This window comes from Scyliorhinus torazame, chromosome 4 (assembly GCF_047496885.1).
Source record: "Scyliorhinus torazame isolate Kashiwa2021f chromosome 4, sScyTor2.1, whole genome shotgun sequence".
NCBI lineage: Eukaryota > Metazoa > Chordata > Chondrichthyes > Carcharhiniformes > Scyliorhinidae > Scyliorhinus > Scyliorhinus torazame.
Genome location: NC_092710.1, coordinates 266,423,760 through 266,447,503, shown reverse-complemented (window position 1 = coordinate 266,447,503; position 23,744 = coordinate 266,423,760). Strand labels below are relative to the sequence as shown.

The 23,744-nt window shown below is 50.6% G+C and overlaps 1 protein-coding gene across 20 annotated transcripts in view; it reads right to left on the bottom strand.

Moving 5' to 3' along the window:
• The window catches only part of eya4 (EYA transcriptional coactivator and phosphatase 4), a 758,447-nt gene that overhangs the window by 7,469 nt on the left and 727,234 nt on the right, over positions 1 to 23,744 (bottom strand). For 16 of the 20 annotated variants that reach the window (XM_072499733.1, XM_072499735.1, XM_072499744.1 and 13 more), the window contains 2 exons: positions 17,571 to 17,692; positions 12,426 to 12,526 (listed from right to left, as the gene is read on the bottom strand). In XM_072499733.1, the coding sequence (XP_072355834.1) occupies positions 12,426 to 12,526; positions 17,571 to 17,692 (223 nt within the window). Of the gene's footprint in view, positions 1 to 12,425; positions 12,527 to 12,564; positions 12,666 to 17,570; positions 17,693 to 23,744 lie in introns of all 20 variants that reach the window. The other 4 variants (XM_072499738.1, XM_072499734.1, XM_072499752.1 and 1 more) reach the window with 1 other exon arrangement.

The following is a 23,744-nucleotide window of genomic DNA, read 5'->3' as shown; positions in this document are numbered from 1 at the left end:
GGAGTACTTAAATGCACAGGCGGGGGAGGGGATGAATGGTGGTGAAGACGCAAAGATTTATTAATTCCCTCTTGGCTTAAAGGAAAGGAAAAACAGTTTACAAACTGCCAAATTTTCAACACTCCAGCTGTAGTGGCTTATTTTTGTCAATCAGACATGGGCAATGTGGATTCAGGGTTGGTAAGGAAAATCAAATGGAACGGAGTTTAACTGAGAGAAATGGTCAGCAACATCACCCCTCAATTAGGTATCCACAGTGCAACCCCTTGTTACACACTGAAACTTTAAACCAGAGTACTCCAGACTGATCAGTGAGTGATAGCAGCTGGGACACGTGGATTCCTGAAAGATTGGCCCTCTATGTTCATTAATTTTTTTAAAGAGTACTCTTCATTCAAAAAGAAAATTACTTTTGAGGTCTGACCCCTGTCCCCAGCGCCAAAGCTACGCAAAGACGAAGGGAATATCCACAGTCTTAACCAGTTCAGTACAGCAAAGGTTTTGTATGGCACACATTTTCTTCCCCTGTCTCTGGTGAGGTACCCAAGGTCTGCTCATCACCTCATCAGTTTATCCGAGATCAGAATGTCTTAGTGGGGGTCGATGTGGCTGTGAAGACATTCCATGGCAAAGTTATTTGCGATAACCAATGGTTGCGTTCCCCATCACCACACCCTCCCCCTTCTCTGGGCCTCCTTCAACGATGCATTCTGTATCAAATTAGATATGGCAATCCTCGACATTCCTTCAACGATCCCATTTTACAAAGATTTTACTATTCAATTTGTTTACAACAAGTGGTGGGAACATAGGACTTAGGAACACCAGTAGGCCATTCGGCCCTTCGATCTGCTTTGCCATTCAATGAAATCATGGCTGATCTGGTTATGGTCTCAACTCCACTTTCCTATCTGTCCCCCATAACCCTCAATTCCTTTTGTGAGTCGAAAGGCTGTTTAAGTCAGCCTTGAATAAATTCAATGACGCAACCTCTTCTGCTCTCTGGGGAAGAGAATTCCACAGGCTGACAACCCTCTGAGAGAAAGAAATTCTCGCCATCATTCCCAGCTGCAATTCAATCGTTCGATCATTTGGAAAACAAAAGTTTTGGGCAGAGAGACGATTGTATTTCAATGTAATGTCACAGGAGGTGCCACTGCTCTTTCAGCATGCTGTTCCCAGTTTGCTTATTCATAATCCAGCAAAAGACAGAGCTCAGACAGCTCAGGGAAAGAAGACTATTGCTATGTTGAATGTATGGAATAATTATTTAGTTATTTTTGTTCATTGATTTTATTTCACCTTCAGCATAAATCAAATCTCCAGATTTAATCCCTGAAGATTTTGGTTAGAAGTTTTCAGTGGATATGATGAGCATCTTTACAAAAACCTTCAGAGACTGGACCAAGTGGTTTAAAACATTAGTTACAACTTAATGCTTTTTCAGAAAGCAGACATGGCCAGATTTTCTCGATGGCAGAACTTCCCTTCCCGCCATCCAAGGAGCGATACTTGCTACCCCAGTGCCATTTCACCCTCCAAAAGCATGAATTGGCTGAAGGCCAGCCTTCCACCCCTCATTCGGGAGGAAAGCCCGCCTCAGAACTGCCAAGTTGCTTGTCCCAGCAATGATGGAAGTGATGGGTAGTGCCCAGCATCTAAGGCCAGTATATTATCCTCTCCTCTGCCTCCCAGCAGGTTCTGAGGAGCAGCGGGCCAGCAAGGGGGGGGGGTTGTGAAATTTTCCATTCCAACCCTACAGCCATTTTACACTGGGTGGGACAGCTTCGATCAGGAAGCCCCTGTTTCTCCAATGAAGGTCCTTAAGTGACTCATTAATGGGCAAATTAAGGGCTGTTTCCATCGCAGCCTCAATTATTGGGTTGACAGCTCTCTGAGGGGAACCGAAAATAAGATTTTTAAAAATTCATTTGGAGGATGTGGGTATTGCTAGGTCAGAATGTATTCTCCATCCTTAATTGCACTTGAGAAGGTGATTATAGAAGTTACAGTGCAGAAGGAGGCCATTCTGCCCATAGAGTCTGTACAAGCCTTTGGAAAGAACACCCTACTTAAACCCACACCTCCACCCTAATCCTGTAACCAGGTAACCCCACTTACCCTTTTGGACACTAAGGGCAATTTAGCATGGCCAATCCACCTAACCGGCACCACTTTGGACTGTTGTGAGCTGTCTTAGATCTTGGTTGGGATGGGCAGGCAAAGGGGTCGGGAGAGGGGGGTGGGCAACATGATGGTGGTATGGCGGTGGTGGGCGGAAGGGATGCCTCCATAAGAAGCCTTCTTCTGACTGGGCTCCCTCCCCTACACAACCTAGTCCCCAATAGCCTCCCTCGTAATCCCCCAGGCCTTCCCTATCCTCCCCATCCTAGAACCCATTTCAATTATCTGGGTCTCTGGTCCCAGGAGTTAGTCTCAAGCTTGTTGTGTCAACTCTTTGGATGGCGGGGCTGGTCCCATCTAAAAAGGGCTGTGCCCCCACCATCCTAAACATTCAAGCCTAGGTCCCAATAATCCAGGATCATGCACCTTTTGGGGTCTCTGTGTAGGGAGAGGAGCTAAGGCCCGTTAGGATTGTGGAGGTGGGTGGGGCTTCCTCCTGCCCCAATCTCCTCCCATCAGCTTAAAAATTGATGCTGGCTGTGAAATGGCCATTAAGTGGTCATTGGTTGGCGACTTAAGGAATTCAACTGGGGCAGGAGCAGGGGAAGCTTATCTCGGCCTTCTCTGTCCCACAGTGAAATTGCAGAGAGGTCAGGGTGGATGATAGCCCAGTGGGAAGGCGATCTGAAGAATTTTATGGCCACTCCCTGTTGGCAGTGGAATGTAAAATTCTGTAACCAGGTGATGCCAGGAACCTCTGCATAAGGCTCCCTGAGGAGATATAGTAATGATGAATGAGTGTAATGAATGGGAAAAACAGTTGAATGACCATAAGACTAAAACACATAGGAGCAGAATTAGATCACTCGGCCCATCGAGTCTGCTCCGCTATTTAATCATGGCTGATATTTTCTCATCCCCATTCTCCTGCCTTCTCCCCATAACCCCTGATCCCCTTATTAATCAAGATGGAATGGAAAAATATGATTCAAGATTTTAGTTTCAAAATCTGGCATTTCTGTTATATATATCTTAATGCTAATTATAGGGCAGGATTTTCTGTTTGCCGACGCCAAAATCGCGTTCGGTGATCAGCCAAAGAATCCACGTTTAGGCTGGAACCGGGGACAGTGCCATTATTGCGATGCTCCGCTCCCTCAAAAACGGCGTACTCAAGATGTCAGCTAAGGCCCTCCCACGATGCTCCGGCCCCGATGGGCCAAGTCCCCGACGGCGTGGGACACATGTCCTCAAAACCTTTGGGGACCTCATGTGGCGGCAGCAGACAGTGTCCAGCGCTGCCACAATCGGGGGGGGGGGGGGGGGGGGAGCCGATCTGCTGGCAGGGGGAGGCTTCGGCAGGGGCTGGGGAGGCTGGGGGGGGGGGGGGGGGGGTGGTGGTCCAGGGGTGGCAAAGCTGGTTACAGAGGGTCAGTTTTTGGCAAGCCGGGTCTGTGCGTGGCCGGCGCCATGTTGTACGGCGCCACCGCCGCCGTGCGCATGCGTGGCCATGGACCCGGCAATTCTGTGCCGGGGGCTTTACGCTGCGCGGCTGCTAGCGCCCCACTGGGCGGAGGATCGGTGGGGGGCAGCGCCGACTTTCTGGTCGTAAGACCAGACGGATCCTGTGGACATAGCTGCAGGAAATGAAAAATGAAAATCGCTTATTGTCACACGTAGGCTTCAAATGAAGTTACTGTGAAAAGCCCCTAGTCGCCACATTCCGGCGTCTGTTCGGGGAGGCTGGTATGGGATCGGAGAATCCAACCTGGAATCTCTAGAAGAAATGTTACACAGAATACTTAAATCGCTTACTGTACTCTGAACACCAAGCTGACGCTCAAAGCACATCACACAACAGTTCCCAGTGTGAGGCCCACCTTCAGACACATTGACACAATGTCATTCTGTCTGCAGTAGTGCATTCATGGGTTTATTTAAAATCCATTGTTAATCAAAATTAATTAATCTGGTAACTTGTGGTTGGTATGAGAAAAAAAATGACCATGAAAGGCGATATGTTGTCAAAAACCCCAGCTAATTCACAAATGTTGTTCAGTGATGGCAACATGCCAACTCTACCCTATCTGACTACATGTGATTCTAGCTCCATTCCATGGACGGAATTTTCCGGTCATTGGGATTCACTTTTACCGCCTGCAGCGCGGCCCTGCCAGTGGGTATCACGCTAGCGTAGGGCGGTTTCAATGGGAAATCCCATTGACAAGAGGCGGAAAGACAGAATCCACCCGCCAGCGAATGATACACGGCCAAGAAACATGCGGCTGGGAACCAGGGAATCCCGCCTTATGTGTTTGATCTTCAGGGATTTCACCCAGAGAAGTAGTTATCACAGCATCTAGGCATGAGCAATAGGCATGAGCAATAAATGAAGTCTTGCTCGCAGTTGCCCACATCTCAAGAACAAAAAACAATCGTGCAAGATAATCCAATTTGCTTGTGAATTTCTACTGTTTCAGCATATTTCATTAAGGGTCTATTCCTTGTAACAAAAGATTTGTTTTTATGTCTAGAATTTGAAACTTGTCTGTTCTTTTTTTTTGAACTAGGTTGGACAAAAAATTTGCACATTATTGTCAATGGGGTGATGCCTCGATCCTGGATCTTAACAGAATGAAGAATAACAGTAGACAGTACTTGCCAGCTACACCTGCTGTACTATCCTATTAAAGCATCTTTGTTGTTGCTGCTGTGGCATGTATTTTAACCAACAGGAAGATGATTAGTCAACAGTGAAGCAATGAAATAATATAGCTAAAAATGAAAATGTGTCTCATTTTCTTATGGCACAAAGCACATCCAAAACAACTCTGGACATGTGCACGTCATGAGTTTGGAATTTTTTTGGCACTGAGATCAGGACCTGAACTTCAAGAAATGCGTAATTTGATTAGACTATAGTTCCAATTCATCCCTCAGCTATTCCATTTCTCTTCACCTATCACTGTTCAAATGATTGGCAGCAGTAGTGCAATTTATTAAATCAACATTCCATTCTATTTTTAAAATAATTGTGTAATTCATTCCAAAGGAACAGGGAATAATCAGTCATGATGTTGTCCATATTTCATGGATGGAACATTATTAACTACCAGGACTAGGACAATATTTTTTCAAACCTGTATATTAGTACAATAAACTAGCCAAAGCTCTCTCCCCTCCCCCCTCCCCCCCCCCCACCCCAAAAAAACCATTGGGGTACAATTTCTACAGGGCTGGGGGTGGGGTGGGGCATGTATCACAGGACAGATACAGAAACCGCCACCTTCCCACATGCTTCCGAGCTCATCCCCGTAATATGGGGGTGGTAGGATGGATGTAGAATGCAGCATCACACCCGCCAAATTTAAATAAGTAATCAAGGATTAATTAGGCTTCTAATAATAATAATCTTTATTATTGCCCCAAGTAGGCTTACATTAACTCTGCAATGAAGTTACTGTGAATATCTTCTAGTTGCCACACTCGGCACCTGTTCGGGTACACAGAGGGAGAATTCAGAATGTCCAATTCACCTAACAGCATGTCTTTCTGGACTTGTTGGAGGAAACCGGAGCACCTGGAGGAAACCCATGCCAACATGGGGAAATGTGAAGACTCCACACAGACAGTGACCCAAGTGGGAATCGAACCTGGGACCGTGGCACTGTGAAGCAACAGTGCTAACCACTGTGCTACCGTGCCACCCAAGACAATTTTTACCAAGCGAATTGACCCTGATGATGTACTGCCCATGCCGTAAAACATTTGGCTAAGGCAATCAGGCAGGAGTAGGCAGCCTGATTTTCTTTAGCTCCATTCGCTAAGGGGTGGAAAGTTGAGTTTTGATCTTCAGAGGCTGCCCCCTGTGGAAGGGAGGGCAGTCCCCAAAGATGGAACCCCCTTTTCTTTCTAACCCCTGCAGCCCTAAATACAATGCCCTGCTCCCCATCCCACACCCTTGACCCGATGAAGCCCTCTCTGCCCAAGACAACGGTCTTAGAGGCTTTGGGGATCCACGGGCCTTCTTAGTCCTTGTGGTGGTATGAGGGGTAGTACGGTACCCTGTGATGCCGAGAGGCTATTGGTAGACAGACACTGGGTCCTGATTAGATCTGCCGCCTGCTGGCTCCACCCAGTAAGGCGGAGTATAAGAACCCAGGTTCTCCCAGCAGCCGCATTCTGAGCTGCTGGGGAACAAGTCTGCTTAATAAAGCCTTCGATTGACTTCATCTCTTCTCATCTCGTGAGTAATTGTTGCGCTACAATTTATTAAGCAGACTTAAAAGACTATGGAGCTCCGGATCGCCCCGGAGTGTCTGTGAATCAGCCCCCATGCAGCAAATTCAGCGGCTGTATTTAAACACTGGCTAGCATGCTTTGAGGGATACCTCTGAACGGCCCCCGGCCGGACCACAGAAGACCAGAAAATGCAAGTCCTGCAATCCAGGGTGAGCCCGGAGATCTACACGCTCATCGAAGACGTGGAGGATTTCCTGACGGCGCTCACCATGCTAAGAGGGATCTACATTCGGCCCGTAAACCAAGTCTACACACGCCACCAACTCGGGATGAGACGGCAATTCCCCAGAGAATCACTGGATGGGTTCTACAGCGCGCTGCTAATATTGGGAAGGAGCTGCAACTGCCCATCGGTGACCGCAAACGAACATACGGAGCTCCTAATCAGGGATGCTTTTGTGGCAGGTATGACCTCCTCCCAAATTGGCCAGGGACTGCTGGAGAGAGACTCACTAGGGATCATGGAGGCACGGGCCCTTGCGGCCTCCCTCAATGTGGCCTCACAAAATGCCAGCGCTTACGCCCCCGACCGCGCGGCAACCCCTTGGGCTCTGTGGGCGCCCGCTGCGACCGACTCCCTGGCACCCCCCACAAGCCTGCGCGGCCAGAGCACCAGACTACCCGGGGGGGCTCCGCTGCTATTTCTGCGGGCAGTCGAAACCCCCCCAGCAGTGCTGCCCGGCCCGCTCGGCCATCTGTAAAAGTTGCGGCAAGAAGGGGCACTATTCAGTGGTGTGCCAGTCCCGGGGGGTCGCCGCAATCTCTGGGGGAGAACGGGGACAGCAGACTCAACCCCCCCAACGATCCATGTGCGTCCAACGGGCGCCGCCATTTTGGGTCCCGGACTCCACGCGGGGGCGATGGGCGCCGCCATCTTGTGACCCTCCGGCCACATGCGATCCATGGGCGCGGCCATTTTGTCCACTCCCGACCGCGTGCGATCCGTGGACGCCGACATCTTGGCTGATAGCCAAGGACCCCAGCATAGACGGCTCCACAGGACCTGAAGAAAACGCCCCGATGCAGCAACCCCGACTGGCTTCGGTGACCCTGGACCAGTCGCGGCCCCGGACGCTCCAAACGGCAACAACAATAGTGCTGGTTAACGGGTACGAAACGCCATGTCTGATCGACTCTGGGAGCACGGAAAGTTTTATCCACCCGGATACGGTAAGACGTTGTTTTCTTTCAATCCATCCGAGTACCCAAAAGATTTTCCTGGCAGCGGGATCCCATTCCGTAGAAATCAAAGGGTTCTGCATCGCGAACCTAACAGTGCAGGGGAGAGAGTTTAAGAATTATCGGCTTTATGTCCTCCCCCACCTCTGCGCTCCCACTCTCCTAGGGTTAGATTTTCAATGTAACCTCCAGAGCTTAACGTTCCAATTCGGCGGCCCTATACCCCCACTCACTATCTGCAGCCTCGCGACCCTCAAGGTTGAACCGCCTTCCTTGTTTGCGAACCTCACCCTGGATTGCAAACCCGTCGCCACTAGGAGCAGACGGTACAGCGCCCAGGACCGAACGTTTATCCGGTCTGAAGTCCAGCGGCTGTTGAAGGGAGGCATAATCCAGGCCAGCAATAGTCCCTGGAGAGCCCAGGTGGTAGTTGTGAAGACCGGGGAGATGCAGAGGATGGTCGTAGACTATAGTCAAACCATCAATAGGTACACGCAGCTAGATGCGTACCCTCTCCCCCGCATATCCGACATGGTCAATCGGATTGCACAATACAAGGTCTTTTCCATGGTGGACCTTAAGTCCGCATACCACCAGCTCCCCAACCGCCCGAGTGACCGCAAGTACATGGTCTTCGAGGCAGACGGGCAGCTCTACCACTTTTTAAGGGTCCCATTTGGCGTCACTAACGGAGTCTCGGTCTTCCAACGGGAGATGGACCGAATGGTTGACCAGCATGGTTTGTGGGCCACGTTCCCATACCTCGACAATGTAACCATCTGCGGCCATGACCAGCAGGACCACGACGCCAACCTCCGCAATTCCTCCAGACCGCTAACGCCCTGAACCTCACCTACAACAAGGAAAAATGTGTTTAGCACCGACCGTCTAGCCATCCTTGGCTACGTAGTGCGTAATGGAGTGATAGGCCCCGACCCTGAACGCATGCGCCCCCTTATGGAGTTACCCCTCCCCCACTGCTCCACAGCCCTGAAACGCTGCCTGGGCTTCTTCTCGTACTATGCCCAGTGGGTTCCCCACTACGCGGACATGGCCCGCCCACTAATTCAGTCCACTACCTTCCCCCTGTCGACAGAGGCCCGCCAGGTCTTCAGCCGCATCAAAGCGAATATCGCAAAGGCCACGATGCACGCAATCGACGAGTCCCTCCCCTTCCAAGTCGAGAGCAACGCATCCGACGTAGCTCTGGCGGTCACTCTCAACCAAGCGGGCAGACCCGTGGCCTTTTTCTCCCGGACCCTCCACGCCTCAGAAATCCGCCACTCCTCAGTGGAAAAGGAAGCCCAAGCCATAGTAGAAGCTGTGCGGCATTGGAGGCATTACCTGGCCGGCAGGAGATTCCCTCTCCTCACTGACCAACGGTCGGTAGCCTTCATGTTCGATAATGCACAGCAGGGCAAAATCAAGAACGACAAGATCTTGAGGTGGAGGATCGAGCTCTCCACCTATAACTATGAGATCTTGTATCGTCCCGGAAAGCTGAACGAGCCGTCCGATGCCCTATCCTGCCGCACATGTGCCAATGCACAAGTAGACCGCCTCCAAGCCCTCCACGAGGACCTCTGCCACCGGGGGTCACTCTGTTCTACCACTTTGTGAAGACCCGCAACCTCTCCTAATCTGTTGAGGACGTCCGAACAGCCACCGGGAACTGCCAAATCTGCGCGGAGTGCAAGCCGCACTTTTTCAGGCCAGATAGAGCGCACCTGATAAAGGCTTCCCGACCCTTTGAGCACCTCAGTCTGGATTTCAAAGGCCCCCTCCCCTCCACCGACTGCAACACGTACTTCCTAAACGTGGTGGACGAATACTCCCGTTTCCCTTTCGCCATCCCCTGCCCCGACATGACCGCGGCCACGGTCATTAAAGCCCTCTGCACCATCTTTACACTGTTCGGTTTCCCCGCATACATCCATAGCGACAGGGGGTCCTCCTTCATGAGCGACGAACTGCGTCAATTCCTGCTCAGCAAGGGCATTGCCTCGAGCAGGATGACCAGTTACAACCCCCGGGGGAACGGTCAGGTAGAGAGGGAGAATGGTACGGTCTGGAAGACCGTCCTACTGGCCCTATGGTCCAGAAGTCTCCCAGTTTCCCGTTGGCAGGAAGTCCTCCCGGATGCCCTCCACTCCATCTGGTCGCTGCTGTGTACCACAACTAATCAAACGCCTCACGAGCGCCTCCTTGTCTTCCCTAGGAAGTCCTCCTCCGGAACGTCACTTCCGACCTGGCTGGCAGCCCCTGGACCCATCTTGCTCCGAAAGCATGTGCGGGCGCACAAATCGGACCCGTTGGTTGAGAGGGTTCATCTTCTCCATGCGAACCCTCAATACGCCTACGTGGCATACCCCGACGGCCGACAGGACACGGTCTCCCTGCGGGACCTGGCGCCCGCTGGAACTCCCCACCCCCCCTCCCCAACCCCAATCATCCCCTCCCTCCTGCCGGCGTACCCCACGGCCGCTTCCTTCCCGGGTGGATCGGTCCTCCTCCTGTGCCCGCCCAGGAGTAGTGAAACAAGAACAAACAGCGCGACGCTCCCAGAGACGCCAGTGCCCGAGCCAGCACCTGCACCACCACCAGGGCTGAGACGATCGACAAGGACAACTAGGACACCCACTCGACTCGTTGAATCCGCGTGACAAAGTAAAATCTGTAAGTAATTCAATAGCCCAGTAAAAGCGGCAATGTAAATAGTTAACCGTTGAGATCAATGCATAGCCACTGTGTTAAGGGAATTCCAGTACCAGCTTTGTAAACCCCCACCACCCTGCGACCCACCACCCCGCCGGGTTCTTTTTTAACAAGGGGTGAATGTGGTGGTATGTATTAGGGGTAGTACGGTACCCTGTGATGCCGAGAGGCTATTGGTAGACAGACACTGGGTCCTGATTGGATCTGCCGCCTGCTGTCTCCACCCAGTAAGGCGCAGTATAAGAACCTGGGTTCTCCCAGCAACTGCATTCTGTAACTGAGCTGCTGGAGAACAAGTCTGCTTAATAAAGCCTTCAATTGACTTCATCTCTTCTCGTCTCGTGAGTAATTAATTGTGCTACACTCCTCTAATTGCAGTCCCGACTAATGCACTCTTGCCTCTGCCAGCTGATGGAGTTGCCTACTAATCGGAATGTCTGGTAGCTCCAGAGGGCGGGCCACCCTCCCCAGTGAGGGGCAGGAGTCCCATATTGCCCTTGTTAAGTGCATTATGGCTCCTTCAGTGCATTATGGCTGTTGTGGCAGGCCAACATGGAGCAGGATGGTTCCACGCCAACTTTGCTTCTGGACAAAGAACAGTCATATGCGACTGGAAATGTTAACTTTGCCAGACCTGCCGTGTTTTCCAACATTTTCTGTCTTCACACCCTTGTAATTGCCTTTATTTAAGTTTAAGACACTAGTTTCACCCCCAAATTTCTCACCTTCAAACTGAATGTGAAATGAACTGAATGTGAAATTCCACCTTATTCTGGTCACTCTTAACTAGAGGATCCTTCATTATGAAGACATTAATCAATCCTCTCACATGACACATTGCCCAGTATAAAATAGCTATTCCCTTGTGAGTTCTAGAATGTATTGTTCTAAGAAACCTTGCTGAATAAACTCTATGAACTCATCCTCTAGAATGCCTTTGCCAATCTAATGTATTTTTTAATATAAATTTTGAGTACCCAATTATTTTTTTCAATTAAGGGACAATTTAGCGTGGCCAATCCACCTAGTCTGTACATATTTTGAGACCCATGCAGACACGGGGAGAATGTACAAACTCCACACGGACAGTGACCCCCGGTCCTCAGCGTCATGAAGCTGCAGTGCTAACTACTGTGCCACCACGCCGCCTGTTTGCCAATCTAATCTATATGAAGGTTAAAATCTTCCACAATTATTGCTGTGCCTTTCTTACAAGCCCCCATCATTTCTTGATTATATAAATAAAATTATACAAAACACTCCCACCTGTGATTTACTTTGTTGAGAATTCTTAATAGATACTGCACACTTTGATACATGTTTTGGCACTTGGAACTTTTAATTTCCTTAATTGCCATTACTGCTAATTCAAATTAAATTGCCTGGTTCTTATGCTTCATTATGCTATCTGCATCTTCCATCGATAACTGCCTTGTTGCTCATATGTGCTGATCTATAACACAAGAACAGTGAATGGATTGACAACTGGGCCATGTAAGTACTAAGCCATTAATCTTCAAGTTATTAGTCGCTTTAACTTGCATGTACAATTCTTGCTCCTTGGAAGATCTTGTCAGCCTGACGGCCTCATGGGTTGCATGCTACAAAATTCAACTCATGTCCCATTTTAAAGTATTAAGATAGTTTAATATTTTTAGTTGTGCAACTAACATGTTTCAAAGCAATAGGCGACTTTTGGATATTTGATATCAATGTCTTACAATGTAATTGAGTAGATTTTTTATTGATATAATCCTTGAGGAAAGGCACATCACAATTGATACTTAAAGCATGCAAAATCTGATTTGGTCCATACAAGACTTTATAAAGGAGCACACACCATTTCTCAAAAATTCATGCAAGAAAAAAAAGAATTAACCACCACCTTAAAATGAAGACCAAATCCATTAGCTAATAAGATGAATTATATTAATTCTAGTTCACAAAGCGACTTGTTCAGGGAGCTATCTCATCATGCTCTACAAGCTAATTACATTAATGCACACTTGGAAAAACCTTTTCCAACATCACGTAAATTCAAACAAAGAAAAGCCCAGAGCAATAAATCTAAATGGTGCACCAACAATATTTAGCAGACTTGTTACCTTTTTTGCTGCCTGTTCTTCTTCTACACCATCCCCAATAACAACATATACTACTTTTCTGCCAAACCTTTGCATAATTCGTTCAAAGCAACTTTCTTTGCCTGGAAGATAAATGAGGAAGAGTTCAGGGTGAATTTACCTGAGTAGCGGCATGCTCTTCATCTCGGGCATCTCCAATGACAACATAAGTAACTTTAGTGCCAAATTTGGACACTATACGCTGAAAACAGCTTTCTTTGCCTGAAAAACAACGCATGGCTCAGCCTTTAAATCTGTTTTACTATACTGTACACAATTAAAATCAGCCTTGTGGGAACATGCTCAAATTATCTTTGGAAAAAACATTAAGAATAGCACGAGAGAATATAACACTGCAGTGTACAGCATTCACTTGAATACAGCTGGACAGCTTTATATTTCATCTCCCTCAATCCATTAGTAATGATGTACCTCAGTCTGCCACCTGCCCCTATATTGTCAGTCTCCCTAATGGTTCAACAAACTCTGTCTCAAGTCATACTTTTTCTTCAAAACTACACGTGGGCTGGCAATTTGAAGGCTGGGCTTCTTGGTGTTCAATAATCATGGGCGGGGCACACACTGCGTGTGGGGGGGGAGCACTCACTGCACCGGGGGGAGGGGCAGAGCACTCACTGCACGGGGGAACGGAGCACCCACTGTGCGGGGGAGGGGCGTAGCACTCACTGCGTGGGGAGGGGGAGGGGCAGAGCACTCACTGCATGGGGGAGGGGTGGAGCACTCACTGCGCCAGGGGGAGGGGCAGAGCACTCACTGCGCAGGGGGACGGAGCACTCACTGCGTGGGGGGAGAGGGACGGAGCACTCACTGTGCGGGGGGGGGGGAGGGGCGGAACACTCACTGCACGGGGGGATGGAGCACTAACTGCACATGGGGAGGGGCGGAGCACTAACTACACGGGGAGGGGTGGAGCACTCACTGCAGTGGGGGAGGGGCGGAGCAATCACTGCACAGGGGGAGGGGTGGAGCATTCACTGCACAGGGGGAGGGGCGGAGCACTCACTGCGTGGGGCAGGCGGAGCACTCACTGCGCAGGGGGGAGGGGTGGAGCACTCACTGCGTGCGGGGAGGGGCGGAGCATTCACTGCGTGGGGAGGGGGTGGAGCACTCACTGCACGGGGGGGCAGAGCACTCACTGCGTGGGGGAGGCGGAGCACTCACTGCGCAGGGGGGAGGGGTGGAGCACTCACTGCGCGGGGGGGCAGATCACTGCGTGGGGGTGGGGTGGAGCACTCACTGCATGGGGGGTAGAGGTGGAGCACTCACTGCACAGGGGGGAGGGGCGGAGCACTCACTGCATGGGGGGGGTGGAGCACTCACTGCATGGGGGGGAAGGAGCACTCATTGCGCAGGGGGGAGGGGCAGATCACTCACTGCGTGGGGGGTAGGGGCAGATCACTCACTGTGCTGGGGGAGGGGCGGAGCACTCACTGCGTGGGGGATAAGGGGCAGAGCACTCACTGCGTGGGGGGAGGGACAGAGCACTCACTGCGTGGGGGAGGGACGGAGCACTCACTGCGTGGGGGGAGAGGCGGAGCACTCACTGTGTGGGGGGAGGAGGGGGCAGAGCACTCTGCGTGGGGAGGGGGTGGAGCACTCACTGCATGGGAAAGAGGGATGGAGCACTCACTGCGCGCTGGAGGAGCGGAGCATTCACTGCGCAGGGGAGGAGCGGAGCACTCACTAAATGGGGAGAGGAGCGGAGCACTCACTAAATGGGGGGAGGAGCGGAGCACTCACTGCGCGGGGGGAGGAGCAGAACACTCACTATATGGGGATGAGCGGAGCACTCACTGCGCTGGGGGAGGAGCGGAGCACTCACTGCACGGGGGGAGAAAAAAATAATTAAAAAATAATAAAATAAATAAGCATGGGCGGGATTCTCCGACCCCCCGCTGGGTTGGAGAATCGCCGCGGGTCGGCCTTGAATCCCGCCCCTGCTGTCCTCCGAATTCTCCGGCCCCCCAAAAAATCGCCCCCGCGTGAATCGCGCTGCCCGCCTAGGAGAATGGCGGGGACCGGTGCGACTCAATGGGCCCCAGGGCCGCCCGAATTCTCCGGGCCGCGATGGGCCGAAGTCCCGCCCGTTTAACGAGGGTCCCACCGGTGTAAATCAAGGTTGGTCCCTACCAGCGATACCCAGCTCCGTGGGCGGCCTCCGCAGTTCTCGGGGGGGGCGCGGGGGGATCTGGCCCCGGAGGTGCCCCCATGGTGGCCTGGCCCGCGATCAGGGCCCATGGATCCGTGTGCGGGCCTGTGCCGTGGGGGCACTCTATTCCTCCGCATCGGCCGCTGTGGTCCTCCGCGATGGCCAATGCGGAGACGAACCCTCCCGCGCATGCGCCGGGATGACACCAGCACACGCTGGTGCTCCCGCGCATGTGCCAACTCGCACCGGCCGGCGGAGGCCCTTCAGCGCCCGTTGGCGTGGCATCAAACCCCTTCCCCGTCGGCCAGAGGGGCGCAAACCACTCCGGGGTGGGCCTAGCCCCTAAGGTGCGGAGGATTCCGCACTTTTGGGGCGGCCCAACGCCGGAGTGGTTCACGCCACTCCTCGGCGCCGCGACCCCCGCCCCGCCGGGTAGTGGAGAATCCCGCCCCATTTTCCTCACTTTTCTCGTCTTCAAAACGACACTGACTTGTGTTGGGGCACAAGTGATGTCAACCCGTGAGTTCTTCACCTAAGTGTGAACACAGACAGCAAATGCTGGTGGGAGATAGTACGACAGCTTGTTCTTCTTTTCATCTAACATTGATACACAGGAGCTGAATTTGCCCTTTTGTGCTAGTGCAAGATAATAATAATCACTTATTGTCACAAGTAGGCTTCAATGAAGTTAATGTGAAAAACCCCGAGTCGCCCCATTTCGGCGCCTGTTCGGGGAGGTTGGTACGGGAATTGAACCCACGCTGCTGTCCCTGTTCTGCATTACAGGCCAGCTGTTTAGCCCACTGTGCTAAACCAGCCCCTGGGTAGAGTGAATTGACAGCCCATTTACATCACAAGCAATTTTCATTTCAACTGACTGTATAGCCATCCCATGACTTTATAGCACCCCATACACTGCTGTGTTCCAGGGTCACTAAAGTTGCCATAGTTCCAGAGGACCATAAGCTGTTCTCCCATTGAGAGAGAGCGAGCTGAGGGTCGCCACACCTTAGGCGAGGGGCAAGATTGAGAAGGCAGTGCCTTTGTGAATATCGTCAGCCAGTATGGAAATTGAAGCCATGCTGTAGGCATGGCTCCGCATCGCAAACCATCTGTTCAGCCAACTAATGGGAGCATGACAGTGGGCCCCAGGAAGTGATGGTGAAGGCTCTGAGTTTCCCTAATGCGGGAAGAAACCCTTATAACAGAGCCCTCTCCCTCTAACTTTATCAGACTTCTTCCCCTTAGTTTTAGTCTTACTTGCACTCTTCTGAAATTTCAATTGTAACTTTCTTGCTGTTTTAATGTTGGAAGAATTTCCTAAGGTTAAATTTGGGTCCCACAACTATTCTTATTTTACTTTACTTCTGAAGCACATTTTTGGAAGTTTGTACATCTCCCCTCGCTTTCTGGTTGAGTTAGGTTTTTTCTGGATTCTTTGGGTAAAAATGTGTGCCCCCAAGATTGGACATTGATACTTGTTTTAGGCCTTTTATCCATAAAATGGACATAACAAAGTATAATTTCTGCCCCAACTGGTTGTTACTTCTCCCTATTGACTTTGTAATGCTTGATTTCTCTTAGGTCTTATCAAACCTTTCAAAGTCACATTTCTGAAGTCTGTAGTACTAATATTTAGTATGTAATTAAGCTAAAAACTGAGTTGCCTGTCCTTAATTCTTAAGAGTAATAACTTACTAATCTTATATTAGTTCCTCATACAATCTATGCCAATTATAGTTTGTTTATATGTTTGGTGGTTGTACTAATGTTAAATAAGTTTTCTCCTGGGAAGGGACTGTATTAATGGCAAACAGTCTCCCATTAAACCAGAATCTGTACTAAATATTAATTAGTTCCTCAACCACTCCGGATCTGTGATAAAGTTAAGCAGCTTTTCAAACAATCAGGTTATGTATTCTTATTCTTCGGAGCTGGTTTAGCACAGTGGGCTAAACAGTTGGCCTGTAATGCAGAACAGGGACAGCAGCGTGGGTTCAATTCCCGTACCAGCCTCCCCAAACAGGCACCGGAATGGGGCGACTAGGGGTTTTTCACAGTAACTTCATTGAAGTCTACTTGTGACAATAAGTGATTATTATTATTTGACAGCGTTTCATTGTCAGGTCAGCTCTCATGTAGTCAGGTAATTTTTTCAAGGCTTTAGTAGTTGTTTAAGTAAATAACCAAATATTGAAAGTAAATGATGCAAGAAAACAGGTGGGAATGATCATCATAATCCTTCATAAACCCTCTTAAAAAAAATGGAATAAACGTGTCACCTCCAAATACAGTCGACCATATCCAACAAACCATGTTAATGTATTACACAGATAAAGCTATGGGAATTTCTTTAGGCCCAGTGTCTCATACACTGAGTTACCTGGATTTTGGAAGAACCTTGGGGTCCCGTGATCCAAAACACCATGGCAGCATAGTGGCGAAAATCAAGGCAGCAGGAATTTTCTTGAATAAAGGAGTCCGATCAGTATTATCAAATGGTTTGGTGGCACAGCAGTCAAAAATTGATTGGTCACTGACATATTTCCTGTCTATCCCACCCTGCCTCCCCATAGTAGCCGGGGCATTGGCTGCTCTATTTAACGGAGATGAAATCCCTCTGATTGCAGTTACTTTGCAGAGGTCACTAGCACCCACTCTCCTGCACTCTCACTGGAGGGGTGGGTTCACGGATTTATGGAGTGCACCTCACAATTAATTTAACCTAACCCATTTGACTCAAATTCAGAACAAAACAAAACTAACGTAAACATTAAATGGCCTTTGCAAAATGATGAACTGCACAGTGGAACTAATAGGACATTATTGCCTAGCAAGATTGACCATATGTTGGTTGTGGCAACTAAAAGCTGTACCCTTAGTTCCTGTGACATTCTGTAATCTCAATATAGTTTCAGTGATTATAATGCTGCAAGTATTTTTTGGTTGATCCTTACCTATTTTGGTTGCACTGTAAATATTTTCAATAGGGAAAACACCACCTAAGCTATACAATAGGACTTTGGCAAGTGCTGGCACGAGTTGCGTCGTGGTTACCAAGACATTAACACAGTTACTTCTGTAACAAACAAAGAGAAAAAAATAAAATTAGTAACCTTCCTTGTAATATGAAAGAATATCAGGGGCGAAATTCTCCGGTATCGTTGCGATGTCTGCCGACCGGCGCCAAAAACGGCGCAAATCAGTCGGGCATCGCGCCGCCCCAAAGGTGCGGAATCCTCCGCATCTTGGGGGGCCGAGCCCCAACCTTGAGGGGCTAGGCCCATGCCGGACTAATTTCCGCCCCGCCAGCTGGCGGAAAAGGCCTTTGGTGCCCCGCCAGCTGGCGCGGAAATGACATTGCCGGGCGGCGCATGCGCGGGAGCATTATCGGCCGCTCACGGCATCCCCGCGCATGCGCTGTGGAGGGAGTCTCTTCCGCCTCCGCCATGGTGGAGACCGTGGCGAAGGCGGAAGGAAAAGAGTGCCCCCACGGCACAGGCCCGCCCGCGGATCGGTGGGCCCCGATCGCGGGCCAGGCCACCGTGGGGGCACCCCCGGGGCCAGATCGCCCCACGCCCCCCCAGGACCCCGGAGCCCACCCGCGCCGCCTTGTCCCGCCGGTAAGAGAGGTGGTTTAATCCACGCCGGCGGGACAGGCATCCTAGCAGCGGGACTTCGGCCCACCTGGGCCGGAGAATCGCGGGGGGGGTGCCCGCCAACCGGCGCGGGGTGCGATTCCCGCCCGCGCCCAATCTCCGGTGCCGGCAACCGGCGGGGGCGGGATTCACGCCCGGCCCCGGCAATTCTCCGACCCGGCGGGGGGTCGAAGAATCTCGCCCCAGATGTTGACCAAAATGAGTGTCAGCTTAGCTCAACTGTGTCAGCTTAGCTCAACTATTGCCTTTAGGTTCAAGCCCCCCATGAGCATACAATCTAAAGTGACGCTTCAGTGTCGTAACCTCACCTAACCTGTACATCCTTGGACACTAAGGGGCAATTTTATCATGGCAAATCCATCAAACCTGCATATCTGTGGGAGGAAACTGGAGCACCCGGAGGAAGCCCATGCAGACACGGGAGAAAGTGCAAACCCCACACAGTCACTCCAGGCCAGAATTGAACCCAGGTCCCTGGCACTGTGAGGCAACAGTGCTAACCACTGTGCCGCCTTTATATTGTTGGAGATACTATTATTTGGATGATACTTTATAGTTAGTTTTCTGGGCTGGGGAAATAAAGTATCCCACAGGACTGTTTGAGGTAAAGTGGGCAGTTTACACATTGTCCAAACAAACATCCTCCCTCAACCAATGTTACTCATACAAAATAACTGATAGACCAGGGGCTGAATTCCCCGCTCCCCGACGCCAAAATCGCATACTTCGATGGGGCGGAGAATCCGTTTTGGCGCCAAAATCGGGAGTGGAGCCCGTTTTCAATTCTCCGCCCCCTGAAAAATAGCGTACTCCAGAAGTACGCCGCGCCGATTATTCACCGCCTCAGGTCATTGCCTGAGGTCCGCCCCATGATGCTCCGTCCCTGACTGGCCGGGTTCCCGACAGCGTTGGTTACGTGTGCTCACACCGCCCAGGAAGCTCGCGTGGTGGCTGCGGACTCTGTCCAGGGCTGCCACAATTGGGGGAGGGCCGATCGGCGGGCAGGGGGGGCTTCATTCGGGGCTGGAGGCACTGTGGGTGGGCAGTCCGGGAAGCGCAAATGCTTGGAGAGGGGCACTACTTTGGCAGTCCAGGTCCGCGGGCTGAGTCTGCCATGGAGCACGGCGTGGCCGCTGCAGGCTGCCACCCTGCACATGTACGGTCTTGGAACCAGAAGTGCTGAGGGCCGTATCTGCAGCCAGAGCTGCAAGCTCCACGCTGCCTCCCTGCTAGCCCCCAGCAAAACGGAAATCGGTGGCTCTTTTACACCAGTTTTCCTGGGGAGAATCCAGCCCCAGGTGCATCAGTTTAATTAACTTTTTGTAGGACCTTAGTACTTTTTAGTTATTCTCAGGATGCAGTTGACAATGGCAAGACTGCATTTGTAACCTAACTTTGGTTGTCTTCATTTGGTTGTATTCACCTGAGGAAGGAGCAGCGCTCCGAAAGCTAGTGACATCGAAACAAACCTGTTGGACTTTAACCTGGTGTTGTAAGACTTCGTACTGTGCTCACCCCAGTCCAACGCCGGCATCTCCACATCTTGGTTGTCTTGAGAAGGGATTTGTGGGTCTCTTCAAGTTCTTTCCACTCTCAAGTCTGAATCATCGTCCTCACTCCCGCGGCAATGTCTCTTTCATCACTTGGCACAAGGCCTCGATTCGGTGACAGATAGAGTCAATCAGGGGACGTGAAATGGACTGAGGATTTTGTTTCCTTGTTGAGTGTTGAAGAGTCACAGACGGAGGCTCGTCTTCAATGCTGACCTTTAGCGGAGGATCAATCTCCTCAATCTCCATTTCGGACACTGAACCTTCATCATGGGGGGGAATGACTCTTAGATTCCCCCATAGGCTGAATCCCCTTGCTGGAGGTGGTCGTAATGGGCGTTGGGGATATGGGGCGGGATTCTCCGGTCGGCAACGCTGAAATCGCGTTCGGCGATCGGCCGGAAAAATCAACGTTCGCACTGAAATTGGGGGCGGCGCCGCTTTCGCAATTATCCACCTCCTGCAAAGCGACGCCCTCTAAGACGCTCCGCTCCGACCAGCTGAGTTCCCAATGGCGTCGGTCGCGTATGCTATTATTTGTCGGGAACTCGGTGTGGCAGCTGCGGATTCAGTCCAGCGCTGCCAGTCAGGGGAGAGCTGATCCTCGGGCAGGGGGGACTTTGGCAGGGGTTGGGGGCACTTTTGGGGAGTGGTCTGGTGTCGCGAGCTGGCCAAAGGGGGGGGCACTATTTGGCGGGTCGGTTCCGCGCGTGGCCAACGCCATGTTGCACGATGTGGCCGCTGCAGGCCGCAGCCGTGCGCATGCGCAGCCACGGACCGAACAATTCTCCAACTGTATCGGCAGCTAGAGCCAGGTGCTCTATGCTACCTGTTTGTTAGCCTCCTACCAAACGGACTATTGGTGGCCGTTCCGGTCGTAAAATGCCACCGTTCCCACGCCAGAGTCAGGACATGCCTGAAAATCAGAGAATCCAGCCCCTGATCTCTGCTGAAATTGTCTCCGCTCGAGTGGATTCCCTGCTTCTCAGGTGCTCCAAGTGTTTTTTAACGGCCTCCCCTTGGACTGTGATTTTGTAAGAAACTGGACCAGTCTTTTCCGTTTTTAAAATAAATTGAGAGTACCCAATTCTTTTTTCCAATTAAGGGGTAATTTAGCGTGGCTAAAATCTAGTCCAAGGGCGGCATAGTGGTTAGCACTGCTGCCTCATGGCGCTGAGGACCAGGGTTCAATCCTGGCCCCAGGTCACTGTCCGTGTGAAGTTTGCACATTCTCCCCGTGTTTGCGTGGGTCTCACCCACACAACCCAAAAATTTGCAAACTTCACATGGACAGTGACCTGGGGCCAGGATTGAACCCTGATCCTCACCGCCATGAGGCAGCAGTGCAAACCACTGTGCCACTGTGCTGCCCTTGAACTAGACTTTTCCAATAGACCTCCTGGGATCCACTGAGTGCCATCACCAAAGTTCCGCACATGAATGCCATCTCCTGTTCTGAAAGACCTTTCATATCTTCTGGTGTCATGTTCAACGAAGAACTGGGCTAATTTCATATCCAGAGAACCATCAGGTCATTTGACTTCAGGAATGCCACTGGGAAAGGGGGTACCATTATCGGATACGAGGGCTTCTGGTATGCTGTGGGTACAGAGACATGGCCGGAGTTCTTTAATTGATGCATGTGAAGTCATGGAGGACTTATAATGTATTTCTAACAATCTTGATTGGGAAACCATAATAAGGAACATCGATCCCAAGATGGGCCAGCAAGGTTCACATGCACCCATACCATGTTCTTCCTGGCCACTCTCATGCGTGCAAAGAGCGGAAGGTGGCAGCTTCTTGTTCTCCGAGTACTGGAGCACTGATTCATCTGGTTCTCAGTGTCTGTATTGAGCCTAGGCCACCAGCCAGAGCTCCCTGCGAGCATTTTCATCTTGGATACTCTGGGCTGTCCAATATGTAATTCCGGCAGGATTGGGTGCCGACCTGGGCAGAGGACGACCACTCAGCCTCCCCAAAGGATAATCCCATCTTCTTTACTCAGCTCTTGTTGTTTAGTGTGGAAGGACTTCAAGTCATCTGTGGGGTGTTCTCGAATTCCGCAGCTGATGATCATATGGCACAATTGTCTTTCTGGGTCCATGCTTGAAACTGCTTTGTGGATGCCAGCAAGGTGTCCAGGATGCTCAAGGTCATGATGATTTATTTCAAATCTGGCAGCAAGACCAAGCTTATGAGCAGCGGGAGGTAACTCAGGGCATCCCCGTTGGCAATTTGTGTTCCTGGGCGGTGCGCAATAGAGTATTTGTAGGCCATTGACAATAATGCCCAATGTTGGATCTGAGCCAGGTGATGGGGGAAAATCACTTTATCCTCTTTGAAAAGGCCCAGCAGAGATTTATGATCTGTTATGATTCTGAAATGTTGGCCGTAGACATATGGGTGGTATCTCGTCACCCCAAAAATAACAGCCAATCCTTCCTTTTTAATCAGAGAATAGCATCTTTTCATGTCCGCCAAGGTTCTGGATGAATTTGCTATAGGTCTCTTTGTGCCATCAACGGGAAAGGACTGTTGCTACTCCATTATGAAAAGGCATCACAAGTTCTCTCTTGAGGTCGTAATGAGGCAAGATGTTCGATGATAATAACTGCTGCTTCACCTTCATGGAGGCTTCATCCTGCAGCGCCTGCCATGACGACTTTTGGTGTTTTTTTAACAGTGTGTGCAGAGGTGACCATAGAACGGCCGAGTTTGGGATCGATTTTCCCATAGTAGTTTATGAGGCCTCAGAAATATTTTAATTCTGACGTATTTCTTTGATGGCCTTAACTTTATCCTTCATGGGGTATAGGCCTTTTATAGCACCTCGGTACCCTAGCTAGACCACTTTGCCTGCCAGGAATACGCATTTTTCTCATTTGAGACAGACACCGGTGTCAGAAAATGATCTCAAAACCTCCTCCAGGTTTGTTGGGTGCTCTACTTCCATGGCTACTGTGATTATTATGTCGTCTAAGTATACTGCCATAGTATACTTAGGTAGCCCTTGGAGAATGTTTTCCATCACGCATTAACAAATGACGCACGCCAACAAGATTCTGAAGATCAGGCGTATATATTTATTTAAACCCTTATGGCTGTTAATCGTTACGTACTTCCTAGATGACTCGTCTAATTCTAGCCTGAAATATTTGGGAGGGGCGTCAGTGTCGACATAAATCTTTGCCCTTGATTCCTTTATTTTACCAAGGTATTCTTGGAATACCTTGGGTATTTGCCAATGACCTCATACAGTCCTTGTTTAAAAATTTGTAGCCAGCCCAAATGGACCCTCTGGTGCCAGTCTCTGCCCAAGAGGCTGAGTCCTGGTCCTTGTACAACTATGAACGGGAATCAGGCCGTCTGCTGCCCATTGGTAACCAGGATCATAGTGGTCCCCATAATCTTCAAAGGTTCCCCAGTATATGTGGTCAATCTGACGCTGGTGCCTCGCAGGCCTAGGGGCAGGATGCACATCCAGAGATGCCAGAAGGACTGTTCCCCAATGTTGGAGTTAGCAGCGTCCCTATCCACCCCGATTTCTAGAGAATGGCTGTTGAACACAAGTGTTATATTTATCGGGGCAGCCTTAGGGGTGATGCTGCAAATTAGTTGCTTTGTTTCGTCCTCTATGGGCTGATTGAGTTGTGAGACCCTAGTCTGAGGTGGTTTTGGCTTCCGGCATGGACGACACGAGTATTTCTGATTCTGGCAGCTTTGCCTGGGTAATATCCTTTGGCTCCACTTATAGCAGCCGTGCAGCTGACACTTGTAATCCTCCGGGGGGGCTTCCCTGGTACTTCTAGTGTTATCCGGCGTTCTTTTGAAATGCCAGAATGTCCTGGCTGAATGCTCAGCTGGTGGTGGGTGAGGTACGTGGGAGCCTTCACTGGGAATGCTATGGTCCATCATCTCT